The 12,888-nt window shown below is 45.6% G+C and overlaps 1 protein-coding gene across 1 annotated transcript; it reads right to left on the bottom strand.

The window, feature by feature from the left end:
- Positions 1 to 2,521: 2,521 nt before the first annotated feature.
- On the bottom strand, positions 2,522 to 7,635 carry LOC140728687 (C-C motif chemokine 28-like). The gene is made up of 3 exons (XM_073047649.1): positions 7,201 to 7,635; positions 4,735 to 4,861; positions 2,522 to 2,808 (listed from the first exon to the last, which is right to left on the bottom strand). Exons 1-3 carry the CDS (start codon positions 7,256 to 7,258, stop codon positions 2,703 to 2,705), a joined length of 291 nt encoding a protein of 96 aa, XP_072903750.1. The 5' UTR covers positions 7,259 to 7,635; the 3' UTR covers positions 2,522 to 2,702.
- Between the last annotated feature and the right edge of the window lie 5,253 nt (positions 7,636 to 12,888).

Below are 12,888 nucleotides of genomic sequence, written 5' to 3' on the forward strand. Positions count from 1 at the left end.
CCAGTCAATATGTGGAAAGTTAAAATCCCCTACTATTACAATTTTCTGTTTCTTACATCGGTCCGCTATCTCTCTACAGATTTGCTCCCCCAATTCTCTCTGACTATTGGGTGGTCTATAATACAGCCCTATTGGTGTGGTCACTGCTCTCCCGTAATTAGTATTACACCTTTCCAGAATTTGTCTCCTTATCTGCTCCTTGATGTCCCTGTTACTATTGAGTGGTCTATAAAAAATACCCAGTAGAGTTATTGACCTCTTCCTGTTCCTAACCTTCACCCACAGAGACTCTGTAGACAATCCCTCCATGTCTTCCTACTTTCCTGCAGCCGTGACACTATCTCTGATCAACAGTGCCATGCCCCCACCTCTTTTGTCTCCCTCCCTGTCCTTTCTGAAATATCTAAAGCCTGTTACTCTAAGTAACCATTCCTGCCCCTGAGTCATCCAAGTCTCTGTAATGGCCACAACATCATAGCTCCAAGTACTGATCCACGCTCTAAGCTCATCCGTTTTGTTCATAATACTCCTTGCATTAAAGTAGACACATCTCAAGCCATCGGTCTAAGCGTGTCTCTTCTCTATCACCTACCCATCCTCCCTCTCACACTGTCTCCAAGCTCTCTCTGTTTGTGAGCCAACCTCCCTTTCCTCCGTCACTTCAGTTCGGTTCCCACCCCCCAGCAATTCTAGTTTAAACTCTCCCCAATAGCCTTAGCAAACCTTCCCGCCAGGATATTGGTCCCCCTCAGATTCAAGTGCAACCCGTCCTTTTTGTACATACCTGCCCCAGAAGAGGTCCCAATGATCCAGAAATCTCAATCCCTGCCCCCTGCTCCAATCCCTCAGCCATGCATTTATCCTCCACCTCATTCTATTCCTATACTCACTGTCACGTGGCACAGGCAGTAATCCCGAGATGACTACCTTTGTGGTCCTGCTTCTCAACTTACTTCCTAACTCCCTGTAGTCCGCTTTCAGGACCTCCTCCCTATTCCTAGCGGTGTCATTGGTACCAATATGTACCACGACGTCTGGCTCATCTCCTTCGCACTTCAGGTTATCATGGATGCGATCAGAAACATCCTGGACCCTGGCACCTGGGAGGCTAAGTACCATCCTGGGATCTCCTGGGATTTTCACGCACAACAGTCTCCAGAGTTTACAGGGAATGGTGCAAAATATTTTAAAAAAACATTCAGTGAGTGGCAGTTCTGTGGGCAAAAACACTTCATTAATGAGAGAAGTCAGAGGAGAACGGTCAGACTGGTTCAAGCTGATGGGAAGGTGACAGTAACTCAAATAACTATGTGTTACAACAGTGGTGTGCAGAAGAGCATCTCTGAACACACAACACGTTGAACCTTGAAGTGGATGGGCTACAGACAGAAGACCACAAACAGGAGATACCTGGTAAAGTGGCCACTGAGTGTATATTTTAAGAAAGTGGACAGTGCAGGGTTCCGGCTAGCAACCGTAACGCTCTGGGCAAAGAGAGGAATGTGAAGAGGAGAGTCTCTGTTGGATTATTCTCGGGGTGGTATTTGATTACATTTGCTGTACGTATTTTGACAAATGTTTACTTTGAACTTTGAGTGCACCATCTAAGGGTTGGCAAGCGTGTCAAGTCTTTCCAGAGTGCGAGGATGAATTAACACTGTAGGGAAACCAAGATGTGGGAAGTCCGAATGCACGTTCACTGTCCAGGCAGATTTATAAATGAAGGGGAACTTCTTCACTCAGAGGGTGGTGAGAGTGTGGAACGAGCTGCCAGTGGAAGTGGTGGATGTGCGTTTGATTTCAACATTTAAGAGAAGTTTAGATAGGTACTGTACTCACATACATTTAGCTAGGGGGGCTAAGACTTTTGCACAGTACAGTATTTGTCAACGTGGACTGGAGAGCAAGTTTGTAAATTTAGCGGGAACAAAGGCTGTTAGGAATGGTGGGGGCGGGAGGGGTGTGGGACAGGTGGCAGAGAAAGAGTGCTGGGGGCGGGAGGGGTGTGGGACAGGTGGCAGAGAAAGAGTGCTGGGGTGGGACAGGTGGCAGAGAAAGAGTGCTGGGGGTGGGAGGGTGGACACAAGCACCCCTGAGACACCAGGCAAAGTCATTTGATTCCAAACAATTAGTTTATTGATAATTACAAAATATATCTCTGATGCTTCCTGCTCCCTCCCCTCTCCCTTCCCCTTTTCCCAACCATGATTCCCCTCTCCCCATCCCCTTTCCCATTCTCAGTCCACAATCGAGACCCGTATCAGATTCAGGTTTATCATCACTTGCATATGTCATGAAATCTGTTTTTGCTTGCAGCAGCAGAACAGTGTAATACATAAAATTACTACAGTACTAGCAATATATATAGTATGTGCCCAAGATAATTACACAGTAATGTATATGGAGTGGAGGTGTATAGAGGTCTAGCGTCTGGATATCGGTTGATGGGACTACATTTGGCTCAGATTAGATGGGCCGAAGGGCCTGGTGGGGGATTGTAGTGTTCAACCACTCTAAAATATTGTCATAGGCTGTAATACTTGACTCCAGTATCGAAAAGCAGCTTGTAAACATTCCAATAGTGATAAGGTGCCTGAGTTCAGAAGTGGATTGGAAAGAGATGCCAACTGCAATTGGTCCCACAGTCACTGAATGAAGCCGTTGGCCACCCTGGTCTCGGAATCCATCGCTGGTCCATCTTCTCAGCTTCTGGCCTTGCATTGCTTCTTGCTTTTGTTTTTCAGCATCCACTTTTTCAGCTGGTGGTTCTTTGGATCTGCACAAAGTTTCCGTGAATCCACATGGAAGCTGCAGGGAAAAATTGGACATGTCAGAAGGTTGCCACTGTCTGTAGTTGTGCATGAACAAAGAGCTGTAGAGCACAGAAGCAGCCCACAATGTTGTGCTGAACCAATAAATTAGTAACCGAATGGCTAAACTGATCCCCTCTGCCTACAGTGTCTGTTTCCTTCCATTTCCCTCACGTCCATGTGCTGACCTAAACATCTCTTAAATGTCCCCAATATATCTGCCTCTACCCCCTCCCCAGGCACCCACCACACTCTGTGTAAAAGAACTTGCCCCCCCACCACATCCCCTTTGAACCTACCCGATCACACCTTCAATGCAGACCCTCTGGTATTAGTTATTTCAACCCAGACAAACAGATACTCCCTGTCCACTCTCTCTCTCTCTCTGCCTCTCGTAATCTTATTAGCCTCTATCAGATCTCCCCACAGCCTCTGCCGCTCCAGAGAAAACGTCCCACATTTCTCCAACCGCTCATTATAGCCCCTGGCCTCTAACCAGGCAGCATCCTGGTGAAACTCATTACCATAAGGCAGAGGAGCAGAATTCAGCCATTTGGCCCATCTAGCCTGTACTGCCATTCCATTATGGCCGATTTATGGTCCCTCTCAGCCCCATTCTCCTGCCTTCTCCCTGTAACCTTTGATTAATTGAGAAGCTATGACCACAGCTGTGTTTGGCGATGGAGGATGAGAGTTGAGTTGATAGAGGTAATCAAGATGATAATAGGTGCCATAGATCGAGTGGACAGCCAGCAACATTTCTCCAGGGTGGATATGGCTAATTTGAGGGGGCATAATTTGTAGGATTTTTGGAGGGGAGTATAGGGGGGATATCAGAGGTAGGTGTTTACACAGAGAGCGGTGGGTGTGTGGAATGCTCTGCCAAGAGTGCTGGTAGAGGCAGGTACTTTATGGAGTTTTAAGAGACTCTTAGACACATGAATGGTAGAAAAATGGAGGGTTATGTAGGAGGGAAGGGGTAGATAGTAGATTAAAAGTTTGTCACAACACTCAATGCCAAAGGGCCTGCGCTGTGCTGTAGTGTTCTGTGTTCAACGGGTATGGAATAAGACGTGCGCAAATACTTCAACACCTGCATTTTACAAAATAAACTGTATGGGTGGTGTGTAGGAGGGATGGGTTAGATTGATCTTGGAGTAGGTTAAAGTATTTGTGGGCTGAAGGGCCTGTACTGTAGTGTTTAATGTTCTAACCTCTCATCTGAGATCTCTGCGCCACCCTCTCCACCGTCCAGCTCTCCAAAATAAGAGACAGCAGTGGCCGGACTCTGGAGCGGCTGGGGGAGCTCTGTGGGTCGAGCGGCACCTGTTGGGGCGCGTGAGTGGGAAGAGGAGAGCTGACCTCTTGAACGATGCAAGGCACCAACCCAAAATGTCGTCAATTCCTTTCCTCTCTCATCTACTCTGTAACAAACTGTTATTCTGTCCAAGACCATGGACCTTCACCCCTTCGTACTCCTCCCAGCCACATACGGATCCCAACTTCCGTTAGATTTGGCAAGGTTGTTTAGCAAGCTCAGTTTGTTGTCACACGCTCTAAATGATCTCACTGATCCTGTTTACAGTTATGATTCTATAGGCTTGCTGAGTACGCCCACAGGAGAAAGAATCTCAGGGCTGCATGTAGTGACACTTGCTGTATGCACTCTGATAATAAAATTTACTCTGTACATTCGCTCGAGTGTTTGGCCATGTAGTCATGTGTCAGCAGAGTGTACAGCAATGGGCTCAGCACACAGCCCACCTCACCCAGACAGGGTGTTGCTCTGTCTCACCAGTCGAACAAGTCTCCAACAGCTTCCTCCCAATGCCAAAGGATCTCAGTCGCTTCCATGCACTCTTTCTCTCCCCACCCCTTGTCTGTGAGAGAACTCCCCGCGCCCCCACCCCTCAGTGATACTCACATCACTGCCTTGATGTTGCACATCTGCGTGTCCTGGATTTCAAAGCAGTCCACTTGCCTCAGCATATTCTTTTTGATGTGATTGGACACCTCAGTGCAGCAGCTCATCACGATACTGGATGGCATCGCTGGAAATGGAAGGATAAGAATTAGTGCGGAAATCATTACCAGGGTAGAGCCTGGTTCTAGGACCCACATTCCGAGACGGGCCGTGCTGAAGCAGACCCCCTGGCATTCACTTGGGAAGGTTGAACTTGAAGGGTTAATGGCAGGATTCCTAGCACTGTGGAGCAACAGAGGGATCTTGGGGTTCACACCCACGGATCCCTCAAAGTTTCTGTGGAAGCTGATAGCATGGTTAAGAAGGTGTATGTTGCGTTGGCCTTCGTTAGTCAGGGGATCGAATTCAAGAGTGGCCAGGTAATGTTGCAGCTCTACAAAACCCTGGTTAGACCACACCTGGAATATTATGTTCAGTTCTGGTCACCTCATTACGGGAAGAATGTGGAAGCTTTTGGGAGGGTGTGGAGGAAATTTACCAGGATTAGAGGAGGACAGGATAATCCCGCGAGGGCTTTTCTCTTTGGAGTGAAGGATGATGAGAGATGACTTGATAGAAGTGTACAAGAGGATATGAGGCATAGACTACGTGGACAGACAGAGATTTTTCCACGGGGAGGCAATGGCTAATATGAGGGGGCATAATTGTAAAGTGTTCGGAGTAAAGTATAGGGGATGGGTTTATTACACAGAGACTGGTGAGTGCGTGGAACCTGCTGCCAGGGGTGGTGATAGAGGCAGATACTTTTAAGAGACTCTTGGATAGACACAAGAATGATAGAAAAATGGAGGGCTGTGTGGGAGGGTCAGATTGATCTTACAGAAGGTTAAAGGGTTGGCACAATATTGTGGGCCGAAGGGCCTGTACTATGCTATTCTATGTTCTAAGAACATCGGCCATTCATTTACACAATTCCTACACTGATCACAGTCCATTTTCCCTCACAAACACTCCCTGGTCCACTGAGTTCGTCCAGCAGATTTTTCAACATCTGAAGTGGATTGTGTCTCCCACGTGACCATGAATTCCCACCAGATTCTCCCCCTCACCTACACAAAATCCACAGCGGAAGTAACCCGACGCATCTGCACGACTCTGCGGTGTGAGAGCCTGCAGACTCCACACACGGACCGCTTCTCTGGAATGGCGAGGCAGTGGCTCTACCGGCTGTGGCCCCGTGTCTTTGGGCAGAATGAGAGGGGTGGGGGTGGGGGGTATTATGTGATTCTTAACCAAGACTAATTTCTGCAGATGTACCATGGAGAGCGTTCTAACTGGTCGCATCACCGTCTGGTGTGGAGGGGCCACTGCACAGGATCGGGAAAAGCTGCAGAAAGTTGCAAACTCAGTCAGCTCCATCGTGGGCACCGGCCTCCTCAGCATCCAGGAGACCCTCAAGGAGTGATCACTCAAAAAGATCCCACACCACCCAAGACATGCCCTTTTCTCATCGGGGAGGAGGGACAGGAGCCTGAAGACACACACTCAATGTTTCAGGAACAGATTTTCCCCCTCCACCATCAGATGTCTGAACGGCCCATGAACACAATCTCACTATTCCTCTTTCAGCTCTATTGCTCTATTTTGTAGCTATACGCCTTTGCAATGTAATGTCGCTACAAAACAACAGGTGCACAACAGTGACAATAAACCACAAAATACTGGAGGAACTCGGCAGGCCAAGCAGCATCTATGGAAAGGAATAAACTGTCAATATTTCGGAACTGAAGCCCTTCTTCAGGACTGGAAAGGAAGGGGGGGAGACGTCAGAATTAGAAGGTGGGGGAGGGGAAGGAGGCCAGGCTAGAAGATGATGGGTGAAGCCAGGTGAGTGGGGAAAGTGGGTGAATGAAGTAAGAAGCTGAGTGATGATAGGTGAAAAGGAGACGGGCTGAAGAAGAAGGAATCTGATAGGAGAGGAGACTGGACCACGGGGGAAAGGAAAGGGGGAGGGGACCCAAGGGGGTTGATGGCAGGTGAGGAGAAGAGATTTGCAGTATTTGCACAATCTCATGTGGTTGCATAAAACTAATTCTGATTCTAAACTGTGGGATGACAGGATTTACCAAATTTAACAGATACATTTATCTCTCACGTGTACGTTAAAACACACAGTGAAATGCATCACCTAAGGATGGGCTGGGGGCAGCCTGCAAGTGTCACCACACATTCCAGCGCCAACATGGCATCCCCACAAAGTGGGGCACAGGGGCAGCTCCAGAACTTCAGCACTGGTGTCCTAACCGGAGGCACAGTTTGGCTGCTGAGAGTCTTGCCCAGGAGTGCCAGGGCAAATCAGCTGATCCCAGGGAAGTACCTATTCAAGACTGGGCTAGCAAGGCAGTGGATGGGCCAAATGGCTGCAATGCTTAAATTTGGAGGAGCCTAATGCCAGGCGGCACCTACCTGTGGCAGCGCAGAGAAGAGCAACGCCGATGAGGAGGGCGATCATCTTGTGATTCATCCTTTTTCTTGCGATGTGCGTACAGACGCTGTTGTCCTTCTGTGTGTGTGTGTGTGTGTCTCTGTGCGGAGCCTTCTCCCTGCTGTCTCCCACTTCCCAAAACCCTCCTTATATTGGATGCCGACTCCTGACTGTCACGTCATTCATATTGACAACAAAGATTTCCACTGAATTCATCTCGCCCCCGGGATTGTGAATGAATGAAGAGCCAAGTGGAATCTTGCCAAGCAATTACAGTGTAGGCATGAAATTGGAATCAGATTTATGATCACTGATGTTTCCGGGCGGGTTATTAACTTCAAATATTCTGTAACAAGAGCTGTATTTCCTTCTACCTTAGGCCACAAACTTATCAATCACCCCTCGTACATTGTATACATTCCTCTGACATTAAATGTCCCTTTGACTGTCTCTTCCCCTTACTGCTCCTGGTTCAGAAAAGTTCAACTCTCAAAGTAAATTTATTATCAAGGTGCATTTAGTATAGAATCAGACTGCTCTGCAGCTGAGTAAAAAGGGTCCGGAGGATTATCAAGGACTCCAGCCACCCCAACCTCAAACTGTTTCAGCTGCTACTGTCTGGCAAGCAGTACCACAGCATTAAGGGCAGGACGAACAGGCTCCAGGACAGCTTCTTTCACCAGGCCATCAGATTTATCAATACATATTGATCTGACTGTGCATACATGTGTACAAAACAATTCTGTATACAGTCTTAGTGTCTAGGCAATACCCTCCCACATTTCCCTTCCTTATTGCTTGTACGCAGTGATGGAGACACAACATAAAGACTTCTACTTTCTCATGTTGTCAGATGGATGTAAGAAATAAAATTCTAATTCTAATTCTAGTTCTCCTGCCTTCTCCCAGTAACCTTTGACACCCGGATTAATCAAGAATCTATCAACCTCGAGGAAATCTGCAGATGCTGGAAATCCAAACAACACACACAAAATGCTGGTGGAACACAGCAGGCCAGGCAGCATCTATAAGGAGAAGCACTGTCGACATTTCAGGCCGAGACCCTTCGTCAGGACTAACGTTAGGATCTCGGCCCGAAACGTCGACAGTGCTTCTCCTTATAGATGCTGCCTGGCCTGCTGTGTCCCACCAGCATTTTGTGTGTGTGTTGTTTTAATCTATCAACCTCCACTCCGTTGTCTTTTCTCTGTTCATTCTTCTTGGTGTCCCTGCACCAATATGCCATGCACACAACTCACTAACCCTAACCTCTACAGTGCACCTTTGGAGGGAATTTGTTGAATACCTATAAGATGGCTTTTTAGAGCAGCTGGTGCTCGAGCTTACTCAGGGAAAGGCTATCTTAGATTCGGTGTTGTGAAATAACCCAGATCTTATTAGGGAGCTTAACATAGAGGAACCCTTAGGAGGCAGTGATCATAATATGATTGAATTCATACAGCAATTTGAGAGGGAGAAGCATAAGTCACATGTACTGGTATCGAAATGGAATAAAGAAAATTACAGAGGTATGAAAGAGGAGCTTGTTCTGGTGGATCGGAGAGGAATAATGGCACAGCAGAGATGGCTGAAGTTTCTGGGAATAGTTCACAAGGTGCAGGATGGATATGCCCTACAGAAGAAGAAGTTCTCTAGGCAACCATGGCTGACAAGGGAAGTTAAGGACTGTATAAAAGACAAGAAAGGGTACATAAGGTAGCATAAGGATGATAGGGAAGCTTTTAAAATCCAACAAAAGACAACTAAAAAAGCTACAAGAAGGGAAAAGACTAGTTATGAGGGCAAACTGGCTGATAATATAAAGCAGGATACGAAAAGTTTTTACAGTTATATAAAGAGTAAAAGGGAGGTGAGAGTTGATATTGGACCACTGGAAAGTGATGCTGGTGAGGTAGTAATGGGGGACAAAGAAATGAACTTAATAAGTTCATTAATTCACAAGTTCATTCTTAATAAGTTAACTTATAAGTTCATAACTTAATAAGTTCATTCAATAAGAAATGAACTTAAAAAGCAGATGAACTTCATAAGTTTGCATCTGTCTTCACTGTGGAAGACACTAACAGTATGCCAGAAGTCTGTGAGTGCCATTGCTATTACAAAGGAAAAAGTGCCAGTCAAACTGAAAGGTTTTAATGTGGATAAGTCACCTGGACCAGATGGACTACATCCCAGAGTCCTGAGAGTGGTTGCTGAAGAGATAACAGATGCATTGATCATGTTTTTTTCAAGAATCACCTTAAACTGACAAGGTCCCGGAGGTCTGGAAAATTTCAAATGTCACTCCACTCTTTAAGAAGGGAGGAAGACAAAAAAGAGGAAATTAGAGACCAGTTAGCCTAACCGGAGTAATTGGGAAAGTATTGGGAGTCTATTACTAAGGACAAGGTTTTGGGGTACTTGGAGACTAATGATAAAATAAGTCAAAGTCAGCATGGTTTCTGTGAAGGGAAACCTAGCCTGACAAATCTGATGGAGTTCTTTGAGGAAGTAACAAGCAGGGCGGACAAAGGAGAGGCAGTGGATGTCATTTACTTGGATTTTCAGGTGTTTGATAAGGTGCCTCACATGAATCAGAATCGGGTTTATTATCACTGGCATTTGTCATGAAATTTGTTAACTTAGCAGCAGCAGTTCAATGCAATACACTATATAGAAGAAAAAAAAAAGAAAATAAATAAATAAATATATAAATTATGTATATTAAATTGATTAAAAATTGTGCAAAAACAGAAATTATATATATTTAAAAAGGGAGGTAATGTTTAGGGGTTCAATGTCCATTTAGGAATCAGATGGCAGAGGGGAAGAAGCTGTTCCTGAATCTCTGAGTGTGTGCCTTCAGGCTTCTGTACTTCCTCCTGATGGTAACAGTGAGAAAAGGGCATGCCCTGGGTGCTGGAGGTCCTTAATAATGAACGCTGCCTTTCTGAGACACTGCTCTTTAAAGATGTCCTGGGTATTTTGTAGGCTTGTATTCAAGATGGAGCTGACTAAATTTACAACCCTCTGCAGCTTCTTTCGGTGCTGTGTAGTAGCCCCTCCCCTTCCCCCCCCCCCCCCCCCCCACACCAGACAGTGATGCAGCCTGTTAGAATGCTCTCCATGGTACATCTATAGCAGTTTTTGAGTGTTTTTGTTGACATATCAAATCTCTTCAAACTCCCAATGAAGTATGTCTTGCCTTCTTTGTAACTGCATCAATATGTTGGGACTAGGTTAGATCCTCAGAGATCTTGACACCCAGGAACTTGAAACTGCTCACTCTCTCCACTTCTGATTCCTCTATGAGGATTGGTGTGTGTTCCTTCATCTTACCCTTCCTGAAGTCCAGAATCAGCTCTTACTGACGTCTCGTGCCAGGTTGTTGCAGCGGTACCATTCCACTAGTTGTCATATCTTGCTCCTGTACGCCCTCTCGTCACCACCTGAGATTCTCCCAACAATGGTTGTATTGTCAGCAAATTGTATTATGAAGCTGCTTAACAAGAAAAAATCCTATGATGTTTCAGGAAAGATACTGGCATGGATAGAGGAATGGCTGACAGGAAGGAGGCAGTGAGTGAGAATAAAGGGGGCCTTTTCTGGTTGGCTGCTAGTGTCTAGTGGTGTTTCTCAGGGGTCAGTATTGGGACCGTTACATTTCACATTGTTTGTCAGTGATTTTGATAGTGGAATTGATGGCATTGCGGCAAAGTTTGTGGATGATACAAAGATAGGTGGAGGGGTAGGTGGTGCTGAGGAAGCAGCAGTAAGACAAATTGGAAGAATGGGCAAAAAAGTGGCAGATAGAATACAGTGTTGGGAAATGTATGATAATGTATTTTGGTAAAAGGAACAATAGTGCGGACCTTTATCGAAATGGGGAGAAGGTTCAAACATCAGAGGTGCAGAGGAACTTAGGAGTCCTTGTGTAAGACTCCCAGAAGGCTAATTCACAGATTGAATGCGGTAAAGAAGGCAAATGCAATGTTGACATTTATTTCAAGGGGAATAGAATAGAATACAGGAGATAATGCAGAGGCTTTGTAAGACACCAGTCAGGCTGCACTTGGAGTATTGTCAACAGTTTTGGGCCCCATAGCTCAAAAAGGATGTGGTGTCATTGGAGAGAGTCCAGAGGGGGTTCATGAGGATGATTCTGGGAATGAAGGGGTTAACTTACGAGTAGTGTTTGACAGTGTTAGGCCTGTACTCACTGGAATTTAGAAGAGTGTGGGGAATCTCATTGAAACCTACCAAACGTTGAAAGGACTAGATAGAGTGGATGTGGAGAGGATGTTTCCTCTGGTGGTGGTGTCTAGAACCAAAGGGTGCAGCCTCAAAATTGATGGGTGATCTTTTAGAACAGAAGTAAGGAGGAATTTTTTTAGCCAGAGAGTGGCGAAGCTGTGAAATGCTTTGCTACAGACTGCGATGGAGGCCAAGCCCTGAGTATATTTAAAGCAGAAGTTAATAGATTCCTGATTGGTAGGGGCATCCAGGGTGCAGGCAGATGTATGGGATCCAGGATCAGCCATAGTGAAATGGCGGAGCAGTCTCGATGGGCTGAAAATTGCCTAATTCTTCTCCTGTGTCTTATGGTCTTATTGTGTGTGGGAGGAAACCGAAGCACTCAGAGGAAACCCACGTGATCACTGGGAGTACATGCAGACTCCTTACCGACAGAGCCGGAACTGAACCTCTATCACTGATACACTGCTGTGCCCCAGTACCATTCAGAAGCACTTGCATAAGTACGTGTGGGGAAGGGGTGGCTTGGTGGGATAAATGCAGGATGTTAGGATTAGCATGGTGGGCACAGTGGTCTTCACTGATGGGCCTGTGTCTGTGCTGTATTGCTCTGTGTTTCTGTGGCTCTAACCGAAACCACTCCTGGGACCAACAGGACTGGTTGTGAACCAGACCAGGATTAATAGTGTTTCAGCCAGACGTACTAGCCACCCTCGAACCCTGCTCCTGGGGAAGAGATTATCCAACAGACTAGTGGTGGTCAAGTTGGGCAAATTCAATGCTTGCTGTATACTGACACAAGCACACGCTTACTCACACACACACACTTGTGCACACACTCACAAACCGCACACACATAAACTCACACACACAGATAAACACCACCCCCCAGAAGTTTTCATGTTTTATTGTTTTACTTTTATTTGATGTTTTAGGGTCTTTTAAGAGCTCCCAAAACATATCTCCATTTAACTAATTATGTGACTTCAAAAACCAATTGGCTGCACCAGTGATGATTTGGTGTCTCATATTAAAGGGGGGGGGTGAATAAACTATGCAATCAATTATTTTGCGTTTTATATTTGTAATTAAGTTAGATCACTTTGTAGAGATCTGTTTTCACTTTGATACAAGTCTTTTTCTGTTGATCAGTGTCAAAAAAGCCAAATTAAATCCACTGTGATGCAATGTTATAAAACATGAAAACTTCCAAGAGGGGTGAATACTTTTTATAAGCACTATACACTCACAGAGACACGCACACATACTCTTTTGAATTGAATTGACTTTATTTCTTACATCCTTCACATACATGAGTAAAAATCTTTATGTTACGTCTCCATCTGAATGTAAAATGTGCAATTTATAGTAATTTATAATAAATAGTATGTACAACAGGACAGTCACTATAACAT

The sequence above is a fragment of the Hemitrygon akajei genome, chromosome 6, assembly GCF_048418815.1.
Source record: "Hemitrygon akajei chromosome 6, sHemAka1.3, whole genome shotgun sequence".
Taxonomy (NCBI): domain Eukaryota; kingdom Metazoa; phylum Chordata; class Chondrichthyes; order Myliobatiformes; family Dasyatidae; genus Hemitrygon; species Hemitrygon akajei.

Excerpts from the sequence above, each read along its gene's own strand:
- LOC140728687 (XM_073047649.1), bottom strand. The coding sequence starts at position 7,258 with ATGAATCACAAGATGATCGCCCTCCTCATCGGCGTTGCTCTTCTCTGC. Across the intron at positions 4,862-7,200 it reads TCTTCTCTGCGCTGCCACAG|CGATGCCATCCAGTATCGTG; the intron begins GTAGGTGCCGCC and ends TTCCATTTCCAG. Across the intron at positions 2,809-4,734 it reads TGCAACATCAAGGCAGTGAT|CTTCCATGTGGATTCACGGA; the intron begins GTGAGTATCACT and ends TTTTCCCTGCAG.